General features: G+C 49.3%; 2 protein-coding genes across 7 annotated transcripts in view; one reads left to right on the top strand and one right to left on the bottom strand.

The window, feature by feature from the left end:
• The window catches only part of LOC128344279 (zinc finger protein 420-like), a 28,020-nt gene extending 26,543 nt beyond the window's left edge, over window positions 1-1,477 (top strand). The window contains exon 4 of the transcript XR_008315764.1: window positions 353-1,477. The gene's annotated coding sequence lies outside the window, so the exon portion shown is untranslated. The remainder of the gene's footprint in view (window positions 1-352) is intronic.
• Window positions 1,478-17,297: 15,820 nt separating this feature from the next.
• Window positions 17,298-22,910, bottom strand: part of LOC128344271 (zinc finger protein 850-like) — a 41,482-nt gene continuing 35,869 nt past the window's right edge. For 3 of the 6 annotated variants that reach the window (XM_053294058.1, XM_053294057.1, XM_053294059.1), the window contains one exon: window positions 17,298-22,349. In XM_053294058.1, coding sequence (XP_053150033.1) covers window positions 19,729-22,260 — 2,532 coding nt within the window. In that variant the 5' untranslated portion in view covers window positions 22,261-22,349 and the 3' untranslated portion in view covers window positions 17,298-19,728. The remainder of the gene's footprint in view (window positions 22,350-22,910) is intronic. The other 3 variants (XM_053294061.1, XM_053294062.1, XM_053294063.1) reach the window with 2 other exon arrangements.

The raw sequence follows: 22,910 nt of genomic DNA, 5'->3' as shown, positions 1-22,910 counted from the left end.
CCTTGTGGCTTCCTCTGTCAGCTCAGAAAGGAAGATTGTTAGGCAGCAGGTGTGCAAGGCATACAAACATGAGTTCAGACATTGTAAACAGTGGAGTGGCCCAAGGGAGGGGGGTTGCAGGGAAATAAGGTGAAATCCTGATGATGAGCCTCCCCTTCCCACCCTGGCTTGCTGCTGGCTTGAGATCCTGGGCAGCTGGTACTCTGCCTGCTGCATCACCCCGTATCTCAGTGTAATAGGTCAGTCTGGCTTTCTTCTTCTTGCATGATCAGAACAGTAACTGAGGGCTGTTAATTGATATGCAGCTTATTTTCTATCCTAGGCTCTGACCAGTTTTCTCTCTTTGTTCCAGCAGGTGATGGGTGGGAGAACAAGAATGAGGGAAAGACCCACTGTGAATTGCTTGGAGGTACCAGATGAGTAGGAAAAGCTTCAGATCTGCACCAAGCTTTATTCCTCAATGGGAAATGCACACTGGAGAGAAACCATATGTATGCATGGAGTGCGGAAAGGACTTCAGCTGATCTATGTGCCTCAAATCACATCAAAGAAGCCATCCTGGAGGGAAGCCGTATATATGCATTGGGTGCGGAAAAAGCTTCAGTCAGAATGGGCAATCAAAGAACCATCCAAGAACCCACACTGGAGATAAACTATATAATTGCTTCGAGTGTGGAAAAAGTTTCAGTACGAGTGGAAGTCTTACTCTACATCAAAGAATCCACACAGGAGAGAAACCATATGTATGCATGGAATGTGGAAAGAGCTTCAGTCAGAGTGGATACCTTACCATACATCAAAGAACTCACACTGGAGAGAAGCGACTTGAATGCTTGGAATGTGGAAAGAGCTTCAGAGAGAGCACATCTCTTACAAAGCATAAAAGAGTTCACTCTACTTCAAAGAATCCACACAGGAGAGAAACCATATGTATGCATGGAATGTAAAATGAGCTTCAGTATGAGTGGCAGTCTTACTGTACATCAAAGAACGCACACTGGAGAGAAACCATATACATGCATGGAGTGTGGAAAAAGCTTCAGTCAGAGTGGACAACTTACTATCCATCAAAGAACTCACATTGGAGAGAAACCATATGTATGCATGGAGTGTGGAAAGAGGTTTATTATGTGTAGCGACCTTACTGTCCATCAAAGAACACACAATGGAGAAAAACCATATAAATGCTTTATTAGGGCTAATGATTGCATGTGAGCAATAAGCGTGCAGCAGACTTAATGGGATGCATGTCCTATTGTAGTGCAGTCAATCTTAGCTAGGAGCAACTTTCGAGGGGCCCTTGTCTGTGATACTCCAGAGGTTGCTGAACTACAACTCCCATCATCCCCAGATACAGTTTATTGTGGCTGGAGAGGATGAGAGTTACAGTTCAGCAACTTCTGGAGTACATTAGGAACATATGGTCAAAATCCTAACATCCTAGGAACAGAGGAAGCTGGCATATACTGAGTCAGGCCATTGGTCCATCTAGCTCAGGATTGTCTACACAGACTGGCAGCGGCTTCTCCAAGGTTGCAGGCAGGAATCTCTCTCAGCCCTACCTTGGAGAAGCCAGGGAGGGAAATGAAACCTTCTGCTCTTCCCAGAGCGGCTCAATCCCCTGAGCGGAATATCTTACAGTGCTCACACTTCTAGTTTCCCATTCATATGACACCAGGACAGACCCTGCTTAGCTAAGAGGACAAGTCATGCTTGCTACCACAAGCTTGGGAAGCCCTTCAACAGAACAAAGAAAATTTAAAGCAAGGTACCTAATGGTGCAGCAGGGAAATGACTAGACTAGCAAGTCAGAGATTGGCAGTTTGAATCCCCGCTGGTACCTATATCGGGCAGCAGTGATATACAGGAGATGCTGAAAGGCGTCATGTCATACTGCGTGGGGGCTGGCAGTGGTAAACCCCTCCTGTATTCGACCAAAGACAACACAGGAGTCGACACTGATTCGACGGCACACTTTATCTTGCCTTTAAAAGCCAAGACAGTAGACAAACGACAGGGGGGAGGCGAAAAGCATGCTTTCAAAGTCTGCTTAAACAAACTGAGATATGAACTTCTGAAAATGCCTTAAGCTTCTGACGGACAATAGCTCTGGTTCTCACTGGCATTGGCATATGAGCACCCATTCGCTGAATCTCTTCCCTGGTGTCTGCTATCTTTCTTTTGAATCTTTAACCAGCTGGCACAGCCTTCTCTCTGCTCCTGATGTGGTTCTGCTCTGTCCCCTTTAGATTTATCTGAATCCTTTGCACCTTCGCACTTTAGAGGATGACTTTTGCCGAAACGGATACTGCCCAACTCCTCTGGGATATTCTCCAGGTGTCATTTTAAGAGCTGCTCTGAAACCTTTTTGAATTTAAGCACAACACTAAAGACACCCCTTTTGAAGGAGGCTTTTTCATAGGGATGTGCACGGTCCGGAGCAGTCCGGACTGGCACCGAAGGGGGGCCTTTCTTTAAGGGCGGGGAGGGCTTGCTTACCCCTCCCGCCTCTTTGCCCCCTCCAGCGCCCGTATTTAACAGACAAACGGGGCGCTGGAAACCAGCCGCCGCCGCCGCCCCCCCCCCACCGCGAGCAGATTTACCATTCAAAACTGCCAATACCCCTGCCGTCGCCCGCCAGCCCTCCCTCCCTCCCTCCCAGCTGCCCGCCCGCCCGCCCGAGGACTCACCCAATGCTTTAGAAAAAACGAGAGGAGCTACCGGACGGAGCTCCTCTCGTTACGAAGGCCTGCTGCATACTGAAGGTGCTTAGCACGCGCGCATGCGCACGCCGCAAAGCACGCCGATCGCCGGAGGCCCGGTCTACCCGCCGGGAAAAGCACATCCCTATAGAGAAGGACTGGTAGGGACTATGGGGAAAAGGGAAAGCTCTGAGTGAGGGCTCCTGCACAAGTCTGAGCAAAGGGTTTGTTCAGGCTGTTTGGTGAGGAGTCTTCAGTGGATTATTGATCAGAGACTGGAGGAGGCCAGGGGTGACCTAGAGCAGGACTCTGGGTTTGGAGTTTAAAACCTGAGTGGGATTCTTATGAGGGAAAAGGGTCCTTTTCCCGGTGGGTAGACCGGGCCGCCGGCGATCGGTGTGCTTTGCGGCGTGCGCATACGCGCGCGCAAAGCACCTTCAGTATGCAGCAGGCCTTTGTAACGAGAGGAGCTCCGTCCGGTAGCTCCTCTCGTTTTTTCTAAAGCATTGGGTGAGTCCTCGGGCGGGAGGGTGGGCAGCTGGGAGGGAGGGAGGGAGGGCTGGCGGGCGACGGCAGGGGTATTGGCAGTTTTGAAGGGTAAATCTGCTCGCGGCGGGGGGGCGGGGGCGGCTGGTTTCCAGCGCCCCGTTTGTCTGTTAAATACGGGCGCTGGAGGGGGCAAAGAGACGGGAGGGGTAAGCAAGCCCTCCCGCCCTTAAAGCAATACCCCCCACCCGGACCAGCAAGAGCTGAACCGGTCCGGCAGTTCGGCCATTTTTAGAATGGCCGCCGGACCGGTTCGGACTAACCCCTACTTTTTCATGCCCCCTCTTGGGTTATAGCTGGTGGGTTCTTTAGCTTGTACGGTAGTTGTTATAATTTCCGTTTTGTAGCTTTTAAAATCAGGTTTAGTCTGAACTTCATAGCGATTGTGTAGTGTAGTGTACTGGCAGGGCAGAGTCTAAGTATTTTAAATCAAGAATGCTAACGAAAAGGTTGAATGGGGATTCGAACTCGGGTACCCCCGGTCTCTGTCCTCGCCACTCTAACCTCTGCGCTATGCCAGCGCTCAGGCTTCCAACGGTCAGATCAGACCTAAGAACGTGGCAACAGCCCTGCTGGCTCAGGCCCAAGAAGGCCCATCGAGTCTAGCATCTTCTTTCACACCGTGGCCCCCCAGATGCCACTGGAAGCCCACAGGCAGCAGCTGAGGGCCTGGCCTCTCTCCGGCTCTTACTCCTCTGCTGCAACTGGGACTCAGAGGCAGCCTGCCCTTCAGGCTGGAGGTGGCCCCTAGCCCTGGCTCCCACTAGTAGCCCCTGAGAGACCTCTCCTCCATCCAGTGATGCAAACCCCTCTTGAAGAGATGCTTCAGTAGTAGGGGTGTGGGGCATCTTGGGGCCCTCTTCGTGCCTCCAACATCTGCTGCCTTATGCTACCGCCCCATCTGGCTTCATGTCAAGGGCTCCTCCAAGACACAGCGGCTGCAACGACAAAGGCTCTTCTCCTCAGACCAGCCCTCCAGAGCTACCTCCGAAGGCCAACTGCCCAAACCCAAACCATTCTCTCCCCTCCACTCCTCAAGGTTCTCTTTGGATCAGGGAGGCTGCTTCTCGTGACACTCAAGCAGGAGCTGGGTCTTGGGGGGCAGCAAGCATGACTTGTCCCCTTAGCTAAGCAGGGCCCACCCTGCTTGCATATCAGCGGGAGACTTGATGTGTAAGCACTGGTAGATATTCGACTCAGGGGATGGAGCTGCTCTGGAGCGAGCAGAAGGTCGCAAGTTCCCTCCCGCTGCCTGGCTCCTCCAAGAGAGGGCTGAGAGAGACTCCTGCCTGCAGTCCTGGAGAAGAAGCCACTGCCACTCTGTGAAGACAATACTCAGCTAGATAGAGCCATGGCAGCTGCATGTGTTGCTACCCCACCCCATCCAGCTGCTTTCATTTCATTTTACCCTCTTTTTCATCTCTTCTCCTGCTGACTGATTTTGTGTTTGTGTTTTGTTTAGTGTGTTCTTTTAATTCTTGTTGTTCCTTCGTTTCTCCCTCCCTGCCATCCCATCCCATCCCTTCCTGGATCCCTCCCAGGCCAGTCTCTGGCTGACCCGGTGCCTAGTCCCTGCAGCCCGGCCTGGTCTCCCCTGACCTCCTCCTGTGCCATCTGCCCCTCTGGGACCCAATCCCTCTTTTTGTGTGTGTTTCGCATTTGATTGATTTTTCTTCTGCTGGGTTTATTTTTATTGATTTTTGTTGATTCCTGATTATTGTTTGCTCTTATTTATTGCTGTGCAGATTTAATTATTGATTTTTGTGTGCCCCTTCTGGGCCTGCTGCCCCCTGCCTCCTGCCATGCCCCCTCCCATCCAGCATCCCTCCCTCCCATCCAGATTCCCCTCCTGACCCCCCCCCCCCGTGCCTGCCTGGTGGCTTGCTTTGGATTTTGGTTTTTAAAAAAATAATCACTGCTGTGTGCTGCTGGGTTGGTTTCGCTTGATTTCTCATTAATATTGAAGAGTGTGTTTGCTCTGGTGCACTTAGTTTATTGCTGTTGTTCATTCCTGGTTTTTGTTGCTGTTGTTGATTTTGTGCCCCTTGGCCCTGGTGCCCCTTTCCTCCTGCTCTGCCATCTCCCCCTCCCAGCTACATTCCCCCCACTCACCCCCTCTGTGGCTGCCTGGCTTCACTTGGTTTGGTTGGATTTATTTTTTTTAATAATCTGTGCTGCTGGTTCTGCTTGATTTTTTATCATCATCATCATCATCATCATCATCATCATCATCATCAAAGAGTTACTATTGTTTGCTGGTTCATTTCATTCCTGGTGTGTGTATTGTTGTTTGTTGCTGCTTTTGTGCCCCTTGGGCCTGCTGCCCCCTTCCTCCTGACACCCCCCTCCCAGCTACATTCCCCCCACTCACCCCCCTCTCTCTGTGCCCCCTTGGGCCTGCTGCCACTTCCTCCGTCCCCCCTCCCAGCTACATTCCCCCCACTCACCCCCCTCTCTCTGTGCCCCCTTGGGCCTGCTGCCCCCTTCCTCCGTCCCCCCTCCCAGCTACATTCCCCCCACTCACCCCCCTCTCTCTGTGCCTCCTTGGGCCTGCTGCCCCCTTCCTCCGTCCCCCCTCCCAGCTACATTCCCCCCTCTCTCTGTGCCCCCTTGGGCCTGCTGCCCCCTTCCTCCGTCCCCCCTCCCAGCTACATTCCCCCCACTCACCCCCCTCTCTCTGTGCCCCATTGGGCCTGCTGCTGCTGTCTCCTTCCTCCTGCCATCTCCCCCCTCCCAGCTAGATTCAGCCCACTCACCCCGTCTCTATCTGTGCTGTTCTCTCTCTCTCTCTCTCTCTCTCTCTCTCTCTCTCTTTAACTCCTGCTCTCCTCCTTCGCTCTCTGACTCTGTCTGCTCTCTCTAGTCTCTCTTCCTGCCTCTTCCTTTCCTTCTTTCATTCCCACAGCTGCAGCCCAGCACCTGCCATCGGTTTATATATATTTTTCCAAAGTAGCTCATTTTATTTGCTACTGTTTGAGGGTGGGTCAATCACAGGTAGTGGCTCCTCATTCTGCCCCTCAACTTTGACCACCCCGGCTGCCTGTGCTGCCCTGTCTGTGTGCCAGCCCAGGGGTGGCTGGTTTGCGCGTCTCTGACCAGCAGTGTGCGGCAGGAGAAGGACCGGAAGAAGAGGGGTGAGTGTGTGTGTGTGCGCGCACGTGTGCACCTTTTGTGATCCCTTTCCCTAGTTGGTGGTTTTAAATAGGGCCTCCTTTATTTTGCAATGCATTTGGGTGTGGGGAGGGATATTTTGTGATGTACTGTTGTGGTGTTTGCTTGAAGAAATTGTTGCTTCTGTTTTAGGTTGTTTCTTTTTTTGCAGGTGTCCCCCCCCCCGGCTATTGTTATTATGTTGATTGCTTTATTGTATTGCTTGCTTGCTTGAGCTGGTGTGGGTGGGTTTTGTTAAAGGGGTCATTTAAAATAGGCTAGGCTTAGCAAGTAAATTATTGCCCCCAGAAATCTTAAACTTCCCTTTACACTAAAGAAGGTTTTTGTTTGATTTTTAGGTTCCCCAAACTTTGACTCCGTCCCTACCCGGTAGGTTCTGCGTCCTAATTCCCCACCCACCCCCATTCTATTTTCCACATTTAAAAAACCTTCCCCCAACTACTCTACCTGGTTAGGGTTAGGGTAACTGCTTGTGCCACCCACCCAGGGGTCCCCCCCTTTCTTTAAATTTTAACCCCACCTCGCCAATTGGCTTTTTCAACCAAAACCAAAAGGTTCCCCTCACCTCACCTCAATTGGCCTCCCCCCACCCGCTAAAAGTCTTCCCTTCCCCCCAATTGGCTTTTTTCCTAAAAATTTCCTCCCGCCTCCCAATTAATTGGCCTATTTTGCCCCTTCCCCTTCTTCCAAACGACTTTTTTTGGCCCTTTCCGGCCTTTCTCTTACAGTCTCCCACCACCTTGACTACGTCTGAGCAACGCGAGCGCCGTGTTCAGTCCAGGCCTCGCAAAAGGTTGCCAGGCAGAGGTGGGAGAGGCTGGGCGCGGGCTGTGCCTGCGGCTGGGGGGCAGAGAGGGAGAGGATGCGGGGAGGAGCCTGATGATACCCCCTTCCTCCCCATTGTGGAATTCTTTGCCCCAGCGGAGGGGTTTGTGCGTAGGCTGGACTTACCCCAGCCTGCCGCCAGCACCGGCCGAGGCAGAGGCACTAGGGTTGTGGCGGGTCCCTCGGCGCCAGGTGCTTCTGGGGCACCGCCAGTGGTGGTGGAGGAGACTGGTGGTGTGGGGGAGCAGGCAGAGGGCAGGGAGGATGTTACGACTGGCAGCGATGCAGCCAGATTCTCCCTCCCTCTTGGGGCCCTTCCCCCTATCCTTTCGCCGCTCAGTGGGGGCCCCCCTCATGAAGCCCGGGCAGTCGTGTCGGCATCCAGTGGTGGGTCCTTCCACTCTGGCTCTCATGAGGAAGGGTCTGCTGAGGTTGTGGAGAGGCCTGCCTCTCCTCTGCCAGTGGAGCTGGGCCCTTCCTCTTCCACGCAGGGTGGAAGGGGGTTGGGTGGCAGCAGTGGGCAGGCAGCGGCACACACCCCCACCCCAGGACTGCAGCCACCCAGAAGCAAGAGGTCGAAGATGGCGCCCAGGGCGCAGGAGGCCAAGGCCAGTGGTGTCTGGCGGCATTTTGAGGTGCCTGAAAATGCCCCAAACCATGCCTGCTGTGTCCACTGCAGGGAGCAGGTCAGTCGGGACAAGGATCCCAAGCAGCTGGGTACGATGCCCATGTGGAGATACATGGATCGTCATCACCCAGCTCTCTTTGGCCCCACTGGCAGCGCTAGTGTGCCTGGTGCTCCTGCCACTAGGGCGGACAAGGGCAGTGTGCCTGTGCCAGACAAAAAGCAGGCTACACTGCCATTCCAGCGGTGGCCACAGGTGTCGGGCAGTAAGTGTACTGTTCATGTGGACCATCTTCTAGGGATGTGCGGAACCGGTCCACGGTCCGACGGCTTGGTTCATGTGTTCGTGATCAAACCGAAACACCCCCACCCCGGTTCTGTCAGACCGGGACTGGACTGCCAGGTCCTGTCCGACAGGTCCGCGAACTTTTTTTTGTTTAAAATTTAAAATGTAATGGAAGTACCTGTAGCCCCTTCGGCGGGGCTTGCTGTAGCTGTGGCGGGATGTGTGTCCACGCGAGTTCCCTCTCCCCCCACCAGCCTTCCTCATCACTGCTGCGGCCAGGTAAGCATAGCCTTTTTGGCACTTTCCGGCCTCCGTAAAAGCGAGAGGCTGCCATTTTGGCGGCCACCGCACTTGCGCAAATGCCCTCTGTGAGGCCAAAATGGCGGCCGCTCACTTTTACGGAGGCCCCAAAGGACCAAAAAGGCTACGCTTACCCGGCCGCGGCGGTGATGAGGAAGGCCAGTGGGGGTAGAGGGAACCCATGCAGACCCACCCACCCCCGCGGCTACAGCAAGCCCCCTGAAGGGGCTACAGGTACTTCCTTTACATTTTAAATTTTAAAAAAAGAAAAGAAAAGGTTCACGGACCGGTCCAGGAGCGTACCAGGTGGTGGTGGTGGGGTTGATGGGAGCCGGACTGAACTGGTCCGGTTCCGTGCACACCCCTACCATCATCACCTCACCCACCTCATAGGGGAGATGATTTCCACTGATGACCAGCCGTTCCAGGTGGTCGAGAACTCTGGATTCCGCCAGATTCTCCAGTATCTTGCTTCCAATTACATCATACCCTCAAGGACCACATTCAGCCGGAATGTGGTCCCCTCCCAGTACCACCAGTAGAGGGAGCTTGTGTTAGCCAGGCTGCATGCGGCCCCGGCTGAAACCAGCGTGCATTTCACGACTGACCTCTGGACCAGTGTCAGTGGGATGCATGCTGCTTTCCTGGCCCTCACTGCCCACTGGTGGGGTCTGGAGAAAGAGGGGACCTCCATGGGCACTGCCTCTGGGTCCAGCGCGTCTCCCGCTGCACCACGGCACAGGTGGGCCGTTCTGCATGTGGAGACAATGGACACGAGGAACACCAGGGAGGAGGTGGTGGCCGTACTCGGCCTCCAGATAGAGGAGTGGATTGGCGGGTGTCCACACCTCGCCTGGGGCTTCATTGTCACAGACAATGGGGCCAACGTTACTCCCGCCGTTGAGACAGTCCTGGGCTGTGTGAACATACGGTGTATGGCACACACACACTCCATCTGGCTGTCAGGGATGCCCTCACACTGGCTCAGTAAATACTGGAACACCTAAGAACAGCTCAGAGGTCTTGTGCAAGTGCCTTTTCCAGCAAACATGAGGTGTCTGTTGCTTTTGAAGACCTATCCAGGTGGCAGTATATCAGGCCATCAATCATCTTTATTTCGATCACCAACCAGCTTGGTCCAAATACAGCAAAGTCACAATAAAAGCATGATGCAGGTGTGGACATCTACATATTATCTTGCCTTGAATCACTGGAGTGTTTTGGGTACGGGGCAGGAGCAGGGGAGGACTCTAGGGAAGGGAACGCTTGCGTTATCAATTACCCAACACTTAAGGCCATTTCCCCAGAAAATAACAATTCTAGAGCAACCAGTCTGAAAAGGGGACTGCCACAGGCATTTGAGCATGGGGCAGGATTCTCGTCCCTCCCCACCAAGTAAGACTTAACCAGTGCAGTTCACACACGTTTGGATAACCAGTGAGACACTGTTATTCCTGGATACAATCTCTACAGAAGGGACAGGGAGGGGAGGACTGGGGGTGGAGTAGCACTGCATATTACAGAAGGGGTAGAATCTAATAAACTAGAAAACCTAGGAGGACCAGGATCCTCCACAGAATCATTATGGGTAACAATATGATTCGACTCCAACGCTGGAGTTGGAGAAGCAAATCAGAGAGGTGTCAAAAAGACACAAAGCTGTAATAATGGGTGACTTCAATCACTCACACATAGACTGGGTAAATTCACATTCAGGTAGTGACAAAGAATCCACATTTCTAGACATAATAAATGACTGTGCCTTAGTACAACCGATGGTTGCAGAACCAAGCAACGAGAAGGCAGCCTTGGAATTAATCCGGAGTGGTGCCCAGGAGGACCTGGTGCAAGATGTCAGAGTTTCAGAACTATTGGGGAATAGTGACCAGAGTGTAATCCAATTCAGGTTATATGCGAGGGGAGTCTTGCCAAGGAAGTCCAACACGGATACGTTGGACTTCAGAAGAAGAAACGTCTCAAAAATGAGGGAACTGGTAAAAAGAAAGCTGAAAGGGAAAGTCGGAAGGGTCAAATCATTCCAGAAAGCATGGAACTTATTCAAAACCACAAGAATAGAAGCTCAGTTGGAATGTATACCAAAAAGGAGGAAAGGTACCATCAAGTTCAGGAAGATTCCAGCATGGCTAATAAGCAGAGTAAGGGAAGCTACTGTGGTGTTTTTGGTGAATCCATGCATTGATCCAGGCCAGCTTTTGAATGGTGCTTTAGTAGTGGGGAAATGCTTGACTAACAAGCAGAAAGTTGCTGGTTTGAATCCCTGCTGGTACTATATTGGGCAGCAGCGATATAGGAAGATTCTGAAAGGCATCCTCTTACACTGCGCAGGAGGAGGCAATGGTAAACCCCTCCTGTATTCTACCAAAGAAAACCACAGATCTCTGTGGGCGCAGGGAGTCAAAATCGACTTGACAGCACACTTTATTATTCTTTATTAGTTACTTTTGTTCCATTCCTGAAGTAGCGGTGGGGCTAAAAAAAAGCAGCCAGCAGCAAGAGAACTGAAGGCAGACTGCATTTGCTTCTCTGTAAATAATAACTGTCTCATTACACCTTTAATATTCCTGAATCAACTCCACTGTCTTGTCATTGCAAGACATTGCATATCACAATTCTCTCCTCTGGATTCTACAGCTATAAAAAGGAAGAAGACTTCCTTCAGAAATGGAAGTCCTGCTGCCCAAATGAAGAAAACAACAAGGAACATGAACTCTAGCAAACGGAATGCAAGGGATGCAAGAAGAGAGTTTGAAGAGCATGTAGCTAGACGTACTGTGAAAGGGAAGTAAAATGGCTGTGCTTATGCCAAGCAGCCTCTGTGTATAAAGTGAGAAAAGACTGAACTAGCACGCACGCAGGTGTTTGCAGGCTAAGCATAAGCAAGTAGAACTGACACAGATAAGAATGTGGTTAGGGAGTAGTCGGCCAGGGGGAGACTTGAAACCTGATAGGCGAGAACAACAAAAAAGAGGGCAGCTTGAAACTGTTCCACCCACCACAAGCAAATGGTTGGTTCTGCTTTGTAATCATGCCAATAATGACGTAAAGGAGTTTGCTTACCGGCTACTGTAAGTTTTAACTCAGTTTGTATTCTGGGAACCCTGGCTCTGAGATCACACCTTCTTCATCAAGAATAAACTTCCTTATCTTGCTACCTTTGCCTGGATTAATTGGACCCCCCGCTAGGCAAGGAACAAAAGGAGGCTGTTTAGTTCCCCCATAGTATCAAGGGGAATAATAACAAAATCTTCTTTCAATATTTATTTTATTTATTCATTCTGGAGTCTCCAGGAGTCAACACTGACTCGACGGCACAATATATCTCTGCTATACTCCCCCAATGGGCAGCCTTGTATAGCTGAAGGGGATAGGTAAGTGGGACATTGTAGAACTGGAAACGGTGCAGAAGTGGGCAATCAAGATGATCAGGGCCCTAGAGCACCTTTCTTGTGAGGCAGGGCTACAACATCTGGGGCTATTTAGTTTAGAAAAAAGATGACTGCAAGGAGACATGATAGAAGTCTATAAAATCATGCATTTGGATAACTTCATGGAGGAGAGGTCTATCATTGGCTACTAGTCAGAGGGCTATAGGCCACCTCCAGCCTCCAAGACAGGATGCCTCTGAGTACCAGTTGCAGGGGAGTAACAGCAGGAGGGAGGGCATACCCTCCACTCCTGCCTGTGGACTTCTCAGAGGCATCTGGGGGGCCACTGTGTGAAACAGGATGCTGGACTAGATGGGCCTTGGGCCTGATCCAGCAGGGCTGTTCTTATTTTCTTAGTTCAGCAACATATGGAGAACCACAGGTTGAGAAGCCTTGTTCTAGGCAACACCACGACTCAATCACTGGGCTGATCTTTCCCCTCGATGGCAATTTCATGTATAGTTCCTGTGCTGGTGGGATGCTGGCTCCTTATAACTGTGCTGTCTGGAAAAGTCACATCATCTGACTCCTGGGTAAGATCTGTGCCTCTTGGGACCATCTCAGCTGGTGGATGGAAGTCCCTTTAGGGCAGGCCAGCTGCTCAACATAACTCCCCCCCCAGCTGCTTTGGACTACAACTCCCATAATCCCTAGCCACAGTGGCCAATAGCCAGGAATTATGGGAACTGTAGGCCAACATGTGCAGGAAGACTGAAGTTGAGCACCCCTGTGCTTGTGGATCAAAAGGCCGCCTCTCTAAGGGCCAGACTGGACTGAACAGATGAATTCTGTGATTGGGATGCCCAAAGTCTTTTTTAAAAAGCGGTTGCAGAAGTCCCTGGTTTGGATGAGGTGTGAGTGTGTGAATGAGAGGGGTGTGTGTGTGGGGGGGGGGGTCCCCAGATCTTTCTTTTTTTGCACTGCAGCCTCAATCCAAATGCCCCTCCCTGAAGCTGCTGTTAGTTGCAGAGGAGAAAACATATGGGCACAACTTGCCCCCCTGCTCCATGTCTGCTTCCCAAGGGCCACGGGGGGGGGGGTGAGTGGGGGAGAATCTAGATGGGAGGGGGAGAAGGCAGAGCAGGAGGAAAGGGGCACCAGGGCCAAGGGGCACAAAATCAACAACAGCAACAAAATCCAGGAATGAACAACAGCAATAAACTAAGTGCACCAGAGCAAACAGACTCTTCAATATTAATGAGAAATCAAGCGAAACCAACCCAGCAGCACACAGCTGCCAGTCGGAAGCAGGCTCCCTGATCCAAAGAGAACCTTGAGGAGTGGAGGGGAGAGCATGGTTTGGGTTTGGGCAGTTGGCCTTCGGTGGTAGCTCTGGAGGGCTGGTCTGAGGAGAAGAGCCTTTGTCGATGTGGCTGCTGTGTCTTGGAGGAGCCCTTGACATGAAGCCAGATGGGGCGGTAGCATAAGGCAGCAGATTTTAGAGGCACGAAGAGGGCCCCAAGATGCCCCATGCCCCTACTACTGAAGCATCTCTTCAAGAGGGGTTTGCATCACTGGATGGAGGAGAGGTCTCTCAGGGGCTACTAGTGGGAGCCAGGGCTAGGGGCCACCTCCAGCCTGAAGGGCAGGCTGCCTCTGAGTCCCAGTTGCAGCAGAGGAGTAAGAGCCGGAGAGAGGCCAGGCCCTCAGCTGGTGCCTGTGGGCTTCTAGTGGCATCTGGGGGGCCACTGTGTGAAAGAAGATGCTGGACTCGATGGGCCTTCTTGGGCCTGAGCCAGCAGGGCTGTTGCCACGTTCTTAGGTCTGATCAGACCCTTGGAAGCCTGAGCACTGGCATAGTGCAGAGGTTAGAGTGGCAAGGACAGAGACCGGGGGTACCTGAGTTCAAATCCCCATTCAACCTTTTCGTTAGGATTCTTGATTTAAAATATTTAGACCCCGCCCTTCCAGTACACTACTGCTCACAGCAATACCATACGTATCATGTTGAACGTCAGGTTCAAAACCGCTACAAAAGGGAAATTATAACAACTGCAAGCTAAAGAACCGACCAGATATAACCCAAGAGGGGGCATGAAAAAGCCTCCTTCAAAAGGAGTGTCTTTAGTGTTGCACTTAAATTCAAAAAGGTTTCAGAGCAGCTTTTAAAATGACACCTGGGGAATAGCCCAGAGGAGTTGGGCCGTATCCGTTTCGGCAAAAGCCATCTTTTAAAGTGTGAGGGTTCAAAGTGTTCAGATAAATCTGAAGGGCACAGAGCAGAACCACATAAAGAGCAGAGAGAAGGCTGTGCCAGCTGGTCAAAGATTCAAAAGAAAGATAGCAGACACCAGGGAAGAGATTCAGCGTATAGGTACTCATATGCCAATGCCAGTGAGAACCAGAGCTATTGTCCCTCAGAAGCTTAAGGCATTTTCAGAAGTTAATTTGTTTAAGCAGACTTTGAAAGCATGCTTTCCCCCTCCCCCTCTGTCGTTTCTCTACTGTCTTGGCTTTTAAAGGCAAGTGTCGACTCCTGAATCAAGGTTGACTCCTGTGGTTGTCTTTGGTCGAATACAGGAGGGGTTTACCACTGCCAGCCCCCAAGCAGTATGACATGATGGCTTTCAGCATCTCCTATATATCACTGCTGCCTGATATAGGTACCAGCGGGGATTCAAACTGGCAACCTCTGGCTTGGTAGTCTAGTCATTTCCCTGCTGCACCATTAGGTACCTTGCTTTAAATTTTCTTTGTTCTGTTACAGGGCTTCCCAAACTTGTGGTAGCAAGCATGACTTGTTCCCTAGCTAAGCGGGGTCTGTCCTGGTGTCATATGAATGGGAAACTAGAAGTGTTAGCACTGTAAGATATTCCGCTCAGGGGATGGAGCCACTCTGGGAAAAGCAGAAGGTTTCAAGTTCCCTCCCTGGCTTCTCCAAGGTAGGGCTGAGAGAGATTCCTGCCTGCAACCTTGGAGAAGCCACTGCCAGTCTGTGTAGAGTAGACAATCCTGAGCTAGATGGACCAATGGTCTGACTCAGTATATGCCAGCTTCCTATGTTCCTAGGATTTTGACCGTACGTTCCTAATGTACTCCAGAAGTTGCTGAACTGTAACTCTCATCCTCTCCAGCCACAATAAACTGTATCTGGGGATGATGGGAGTTGTAGTTCAGCAACCTCTGGAGTATCACAGGCAGGGGGCCCCCTAAAGTTGTTCCTAGCTAAGATTGACTGCACTACAATAGAACATGCATCCTATTAAGTCTGCTGCACGCTTATTGCTCACGTGATCATTAGCCTTAATAAAGAATTCATGTAAATTCCAGCTTGTGCGAGGTTCCCTTGTTTTCTCCAGATTGCTGCCATGAAACTCAGATAACGAACTGGGAAGAGTCGTCTCTGTTTGACTACGAGTTGGGAGGGGCCTGGCCAGCCTGCTCCTAACAAGTGGAGTTGTACCATTTCAATTTGAACCCTTCTTGAAAATGTGGCATCAAATCCCCATTTCTGATGTGCCTCTTTTGTTTAGAGTCTACTTTGGGTAGATTTGATTCCAACATCCGATTAATAAGGTTGCCTTGCAAAGTGGCATTATACCATGTATGTACCGCAGTCAGGACTTGATGGATGATCATGGTCTGTGTGTCTGGAGGGCAGGAAGTGGAGATAAAACTCAACAAATATACAGTTGGACCCAACTGTCTCTTTAAAGCCCACCTTGTAACTGTACCCTATGTAGTCACTATCAGTGTTTTAAAACATTAAAATGGTCAAATGCTCATTTGCCCCAAACTATGCTTCTGGAGTGGTAATACTTTTTTCAAAGCACATCTGAAGAGTCTAATTCTCTTGTAAAGTACAGCCAGGAAGGCAAAATGCTAACTTTTTTGCAATAAATTGGAGCTGCTAAGAGGGTGTATTAGAAAACTGACTTAGTAATAGAAGTTACAGTAGAGTTGTTAACAGTTACATTGGGACTTTCTGTACAATTGCTTATTTTTATGATGTATTTCCCAGACCCCCATTTTTAAAAAAGCATATGGGGTGGGGGCATGAGCTGGCTTACAACAGAATGTCTCAGCTTGTGGCCACAAAAATTCCACTTCTTCACTGAGTCTAAATCCCTATACTCACCTGGGAGGAAACCCCACGGAGCACAGTGGGGCATCAAGCGAACATGTACAATCGTGGAACCAACACCAAATGCCAAAAGATCAGGTGTTCAACGCTGGCATCCATATGCTGAATATTGACAGCCTGAACAGGAAAGCATGTAGCATAAATTTCTTATTGTAATAATTATAATTCTCACTGTTAGTGTTTGCTATTATCATTGTGTCCATGGAGGAAGAGTGGGTATAAAAATAAAATGTTAAAAATTGTTGCTTATTGTTATTACTTGATTTCAAAAAGCGTAATAAATATTTATGATTAGGGAGGGAAATGTAGACTGACCAGGGACTGTGAACAAAGGCGGCTGATCTTTCAAGGACCTACCAACACCCCTGGTAAGACATGTTTTTAAAAACTCCAACTAAATCTCAGGGTGATCTCAGGTGCCACATTAAAGAGAAGGAAGCTGTATAAAATCTCCAGCATTGCGGTTGAACTGCACAGTCAAGCATAACATTTTATAACCAAGGCCCCTAATTTGTCAAATACTTCCCACAAAAGCTTGTGTGAAAATTAATATAAACATTTTTCTGCTCTCAAAAGAGTCTTTCCTATTTTTACCATAGGAGACTAGTGTCTCTTTTTTCCACCTTGGACATTGTGAATCACCAGAGTGTGTCCTTTGATGTGAAGCAAGCCATGTTCTCCCCCATTTGTTTCATCTGTATGCAGAATGAGTTTTGTTTTGGGCAGCAGTATCAAGGCAGTGTGTGCATACAGGCATTCAGAGAGGGACCTTCTAGATTCAACTTGAGTGGGATCTAATATTAATTGAGCGGACATTTAAAAACACGTGAGAATGTGCATACGTGCACACGTTCGAGGCCAAACTGGAACCAAGGTGTGAACTCACACGGAAGCACTTTCCACATTTGGATCACTTATATAGTTTCTCTCTAGTGTGGGTTCTTTGATGTGAAATGAGGATTGTGCTTTGAGTGAAGCTCTTTCCACGCTCAAAGATTTATATGGTTTCTCTCCAGATGTGGTTCTGTGGTGTGTAGACTGTCATTAAAACTCTTTCGATACAACAAGCATTTGTATGATTTATCTCCAGTGGGAGTTCTTTGATGTACAGTGCGATTGCTCTTCATGCTGAAGCTTTTCCCAGTCTTCAAGCATTCATATGGTTTCTCCCCTGTATGAATTCTTCGATGTGGTCAGGGGCGTATCTAGGGAAAATAGCGCCTAGGGCAAGCACTGAAATTGCGCCCCTGTTCAAACATCTGACACCCATCTTTCAAATAACTCTACCATAATATCAGCTCAAAAATACAAGTCAAGCTCGTTAATCTTTTAATTAACAAATTATGGCACTACATGAAAATTATATAAAGGCATTTGTTTATTGTCATGTCAACATCCCGCTATTACTCCAAGGCGCCCAGAGCAGTGTGTCCATGATTATGTTTATCCTGCCAGTTATATTACAATCAGATATTGTTTAGTTAAAGATGCACAATAAAAAGAAAGAAAAGGAATATGCCAATATTCTTCTAACATGAAACTTTAAAGAGGCAAGGGGTGTGTGTGTGTGTGGAGGGGGGAGTCCTTGACTGCAAAATGATTTCACAGTCTTGCACTACTAAAGTTGACCATTTCCCCTCTCCCCCAAAAGAGCAACACAGCAGTTGCTTTGCATTGTATGGGAAAATAAAAGGAAGAGAGTTCAAACAGCAATTGATCTAATGGGGAAATCTCTTTCCGCTGCACAGGCGCACGATGTGCAGTTGGGAAGACACGCGGCTGGGGACAAAGAGCAGTGCGGGCCCTGCTCTGAACACACACACCCCACCGCAACAACAACAAAAAAACCCCAAACTGGGCAGACAGGCAGCGGCACTGTGGCACTAGCATGGCACCCCCAGCTACCCCAAGGCAGATACGCCACTGTTGTCTGTGAAATTTGGCCGAAGCTATTTCCACACTCCAAGCATTTACAGCATTTCTTTCCAGGAGAGGAGAGCTGGTCTGGTGGTAGCAAGCATGACTTGTCCCCTTAGCTAAGCAGGGTCCGCCCTGGTTGCACATGAATAGGAGACTTGATGTGTGGGCACTGTAAGATATTCCCCTCAGGGGATGAAGCCGCTCTGGGAAGAGCAGGTTTCAAATTCCCTCCCTGGCAGCATCTCCAAGAGAGGGCTGAGAGAGATTCCTGCCTGTAACCGTGGAGAAGCTGCTGCCAGTCTGTGTAGACAATACTGAGCTAGATAGACCTATGGTCTGATTCAGTATATGGCAGCTTTCTATATTCCTGTGTTCCAGTGTGGGTTATTTGATGTAAAGTAAGCAGAAAATTCATGCTGAAACTTTTCAAACTGCATACATTTATATGGTTTCTCCCCTGTATGGATTCTTTGATGCAAAATAAGCCGTCAAGTTTGGATGGAGCTCTTGCCACACTTCTAGTATTTATGTGGCTTCCTCCCACAATGAGTTCTTGGGTGCACTGTCAGACAGTCAGCTCAGCTGAAGCACTTTTTGCACTCCAAACATTCACACTCCACACTCCCCAGTGTGGATGGTAAATGATCTGCTCATACTGAAGCTCTTTTCATACTACAAACATTTATATGGTTTATCGCTAGTGTGGGTTCCTTGGTGTTTAGTAAGATTTCAACCATCACTGAACCTCTATCCACACACCAAGCATTTATATGGTTTCTCCCCTATATGAGTCATCTGATTAAAAAGGCTTACACTCTGACTGAAGCTCTTTCCGCATTCAAAGCATTTAAAGAGTCTCTCTCTAGTATGAACTCTTTCATGCTTTGTAAGAGACGTGCTCTCTCTGAAGCTCTTTCCACATCCCAAGGATTCATGTGGCTTCTCTCCGGTGTGGGTTGTTTGATGTATGGTATCCACTCTGACTGAAGCTCTTTCCACACAACAAGCATTTACCGTATTTTACGGAGTATAAGACACACTTTTTCCCTCAAAAAATATCCGCCCAAATTCAGGTGCGTCTTACACTCCGGAAAAGGAGGGAGGGTGGAGGGGAAAGCGAAGGCGCGGACGGGCCCTTCTGCGAAAAGCTTGACGCTGTTGTTGCTGCTGCTCCCTGTACCGGCTGCTTCGCCTCTAGCCCCGTCCTCCCCTCTCCACTCGCGCCGCTTGGTCTCGTCCGCTCCTCACTCCCTGCCATGTTGGATTGTGCGGACGGAGCCAGGGAGAAGTTGGAAGTTTAGGGCTTGTCGGGAAAGAGAGGGGGGAGGAGGAGGAAGGGCAAGCAGGGAGGATTCGCTTACCACCTCCCTTCCTCTCTCACTGGGGCCTGCTGGGAGCGGCCTAGTCAGCCCGCCTGCCGCCCCACTCCCCGGGCTCCCTCTGGTTGCCGCCCCGATGCTGCTGCAGTGAGGGAGGCTGCTGCGCTGCCGCCCTCTGAGGGGACGCGGGGCTCGTCCGGGAAACAAGCCTGCGCAGGCGAGCACCAGCCCGCAGGAGCCGCCGGAGGCACAAGAGGAGGTGGAGAAGGAGGTCCCGGGTGGGCCCCGCCAGCGGCCGCAATGAGCAACAACCAGCAGCAGCCGCCGCGGGTCACCAACGTGGGCTCACTGCTGCTGGCAGAAGAGGGGAAAAACAGAGTGGGGCATGGTGGGAGGGCTTGGAGGGGAGATGGAGGCGAGAGGAGAAGGAAAGCTTGAAAACTCTGAAAAACTGCATTAAAATTAAGGTGCGTCTTATAGTCCGTAAAATACGGTATATAGTTTTTATCCAGTGTGAGTTCTTTGATGCCTACTAAGATGGCTACTCACACTAAACCTCTTTCCACACTGTATGCATTCATATGGTTTCTCTCCAGTGTGGGTTCTTTGATGTATGGTAAGCTCTCCATTCTGTTTGAAGATCTTTCCACATTCCAAGCATTCATGTGGCTTCTCTCCAGTGTGGGTTCTTTGATGTCTGGTAAGGGGTCCACTTGCACTGAAGCTCTTTCCACACTCCAAGCATTTATATGGTTTTTCTCCAGTGTGGGTTCTTTGATGTATGGTAAGCTCTCCACTCTGTTTGAACCTCTTTCCACATTCCAAGCATTCATGTGGCTTCTCTCCAGTGTGGGTTCTTTGATGTCTGGTAAGGGGTCCACTTGCACTGAAGCTCTTTCCACACTCCAAGCATTTATATGGTTTTTCTCCAGTGTGGGTTCTTTGATGTATGGTAAGGGGTCCACTCCTACTGAAGCTCTTTCCACATACCAAGCATTTATATGGTTTTTCTCCAGTGTGGGTTCTTTGATGCCTACTAAGATGGCTACTCACACTAAACCTCTTTCCACACTCTATGCATACATATGGCTTTTCTCCAGTGTGGGTTCTTTGATGTATGGTAAGCCCTCCACTCTGTTTGAAGCTCTTTCCACATTCCAAACATTCATGTGGCTTCTCTCCAGTGTGGGTTCTTTGATGTCTGGTAAGGGGTCCACTTGCACTGAAGCTCTTTCCACATTCCAAGCATTTATATGGTTTTTCTCCAGTGTGGGTTCTTTGATGTATGGTAAGGGGTCCACTCCTACTGAAGCTCTTTCCACATACCAAGCATTTATATGGTTTTTCTCCAGTGTGGGTTCTTTGATGCCTACTAAGATGGCTACTCACACTAAACCTCTTTCCACACTCTATGCATACATATGGCTTTTCTCCAGTGTGGGTTCTTTTATGTATGTTAAGGTCTCCACTCTGTTTGAAGCTCTTTCCACATTCCAAACATTCATGTGGCTTCTCTCCAGTGTGGGTTCTTTGATGTATGGTAAGGTATCCATGCTGACTGAAGCTCTTTCCACATTCCAAACATTCATGTGGCTTCTCTCCAGTGTGGGTTCTTTGATGTATGGTAAGGTATCCACACTGACTGAAGCTCTTTCCACATTCCAAACATTCATGTGGCTTCTCTCCAGTGTGGGTTCTTTGATGTATGGTAAGGTATCCACGCTGACTGAAGCTCTTTCCACATTCCAAACATTCATGTGGCTTCTCTCCAGTGTGGGTTCTTTGATGTCTGGTAAGGGGTCCACCTGCACTGAAGCACTTACCACACTCCAAGCATTTATATGGTTTTTCTCCAGTGTGGGTTCTTTGATGTATGGTAAGGGGTCCACTCCTACTGAAGCTCTTTCCACATACCAAGCATTTATATGGTTTTTCTCCAGTGTGGGTTCTTTGATGCCTACTAAGTTGGTTACTCACACTAAACTTCTTTCCACATTCTATGCATACATATGGTTTTTCTCCAGTGTGGGTTCTTTGATGTATGGTAAGGTATCTACGCTGACTGAAGCTCTTTCCACATTCCAAACATTCATGTGGCTTCTCTCCAGTGTGGGTTCTTTGATGTATGGTAAGGTATCTATGCTGACTGAAGCTCTTTCCACATTCCAAACATTCATGTGGCTTCTCTCCAGTGTGGGTTCTTTGATGTATGGTAAGGTATCTACACTGACTGAAGCTCTTTCCACATTCCAAACATTCATGTGGCTTCTCTCCAGTGTGGGTTCTTTGATGTATGGTAAGGTATCCACGCTGACTGAAGCTCTTTCCACATTCCAAACATTCATGTGGCTTCTCTCCAGTGTGGGTTCTTTGATGTATGGTAAGGTATCCACGCTGACTGAAACTCTTTCCACATTCCAAACATTCATGTGGCTTTTCTCCAGTGTGGATTCTTTGATGTATGGTAAGCTCTGTACTCTGTGTGAAGCTCTTTCCACACTCGAAGCATTTATATGGTTTTTCCCCTGTATGAATTCTTCTATGTTTACTAATTTGTCCACTCTCAGTGAAACTCTTGCCACATTCAAAGCATTTAAAGCGTCTCTCTTTAGTATGAACTCTTTTATGCTTTGTAAGAGATGTGCTGTCTCTGAAGCTCTTTCCACACACCAAGCATTTATATGGTTTCTCTCCAGTGTGGGTTCTTTGATGGACTGTAAGTTGCCCATTCTGACTGAAGCTTTTTCCACACTCCATGAATATATACGGTTTCCCTCCAGTGTGGGTTCTTTGATGTGATTTGAGGCACATAGCTCGGCTGAAGCCCTTTCCGCACTCCATGCATACATATGGTTTCTCTCCAGTGTGCATTTCCCATTGAGGAATAAAGCTTGGTGCAGATCTGAAGCTTTTCCTACTCACAGGATACAGACTTTTCTCACTTCCTCTCTCCATTTGTTCTTGGATTATTATGACCTCACCAGGCTGAGAAGCAGAAGAACCATTCCTTATCTCCTTTTTTGCCTTAGTTTTCATTCTCTGCTCTTCACTCTTTTCCCATCTGGTACCTCCAAGCAATTCACGGTGGGTCTTTCCCTCAGTCTTGTTCTCCCTCCCATCACCTGCTGGAACAAAGAGAGAAAACTGGTCAGAGCCTAGGATAGAAAATAAGCTGCATATCAATCAACAGCCCTCAGTTACTGTTCTGATCATGCAAGAAGAAGAAAGCCAAACTGACCTATTCCACTGAGATACGGGGTGATGCAGCAGGCAGAGTACCAGCTGCCCAGGATCTCAAGCCAGCAGCAAGCCAGGCTCAATGGCTGGGTGGGAAGGGGATGCTCATCATCAGGATTTCACCTTATTTCCCTGCAACCCCCCTCCCTTGGGCCACTCCACTGTTTACAATGTCTGAACTCATGTTTGTATGCCTTGCACACCTGCTGCCTAACAATCTTCCTTTCTGAGCTGACAGAGGAAGCCACAAAGTACTTTTGAGCCCCATAGTCTAGTTATGCTGGGTGATTTCAACACTGAGTCCAAGGCCTCCTTTCTGGTGCGAGTGACTCAGGATTTCACAATCTCTGTGGGTAGGCTCCAACTTTATTTGTTTAAAATATGTTTATACTGCCCCAAACCTGCGTCTCTGGGCGGTTTACAACAAAGCAAAACAAACAACAGAAAAG

The sequence above is a fragment of the Hemicordylus capensis genome, chromosome 2, assembly GCF_027244095.1.
Source record: "Hemicordylus capensis ecotype Gifberg chromosome 2, rHemCap1.1.pri, whole genome shotgun sequence".
In the NCBI taxonomy this organism is placed as follows: Eukaryota; Metazoa; Chordata; class Lepidosauria; order Squamata; family Cordylidae; genus Hemicordylus; species Hemicordylus capensis.
This window is presented reverse-complemented; position numbering and strand designations above follow the sequence as displayed.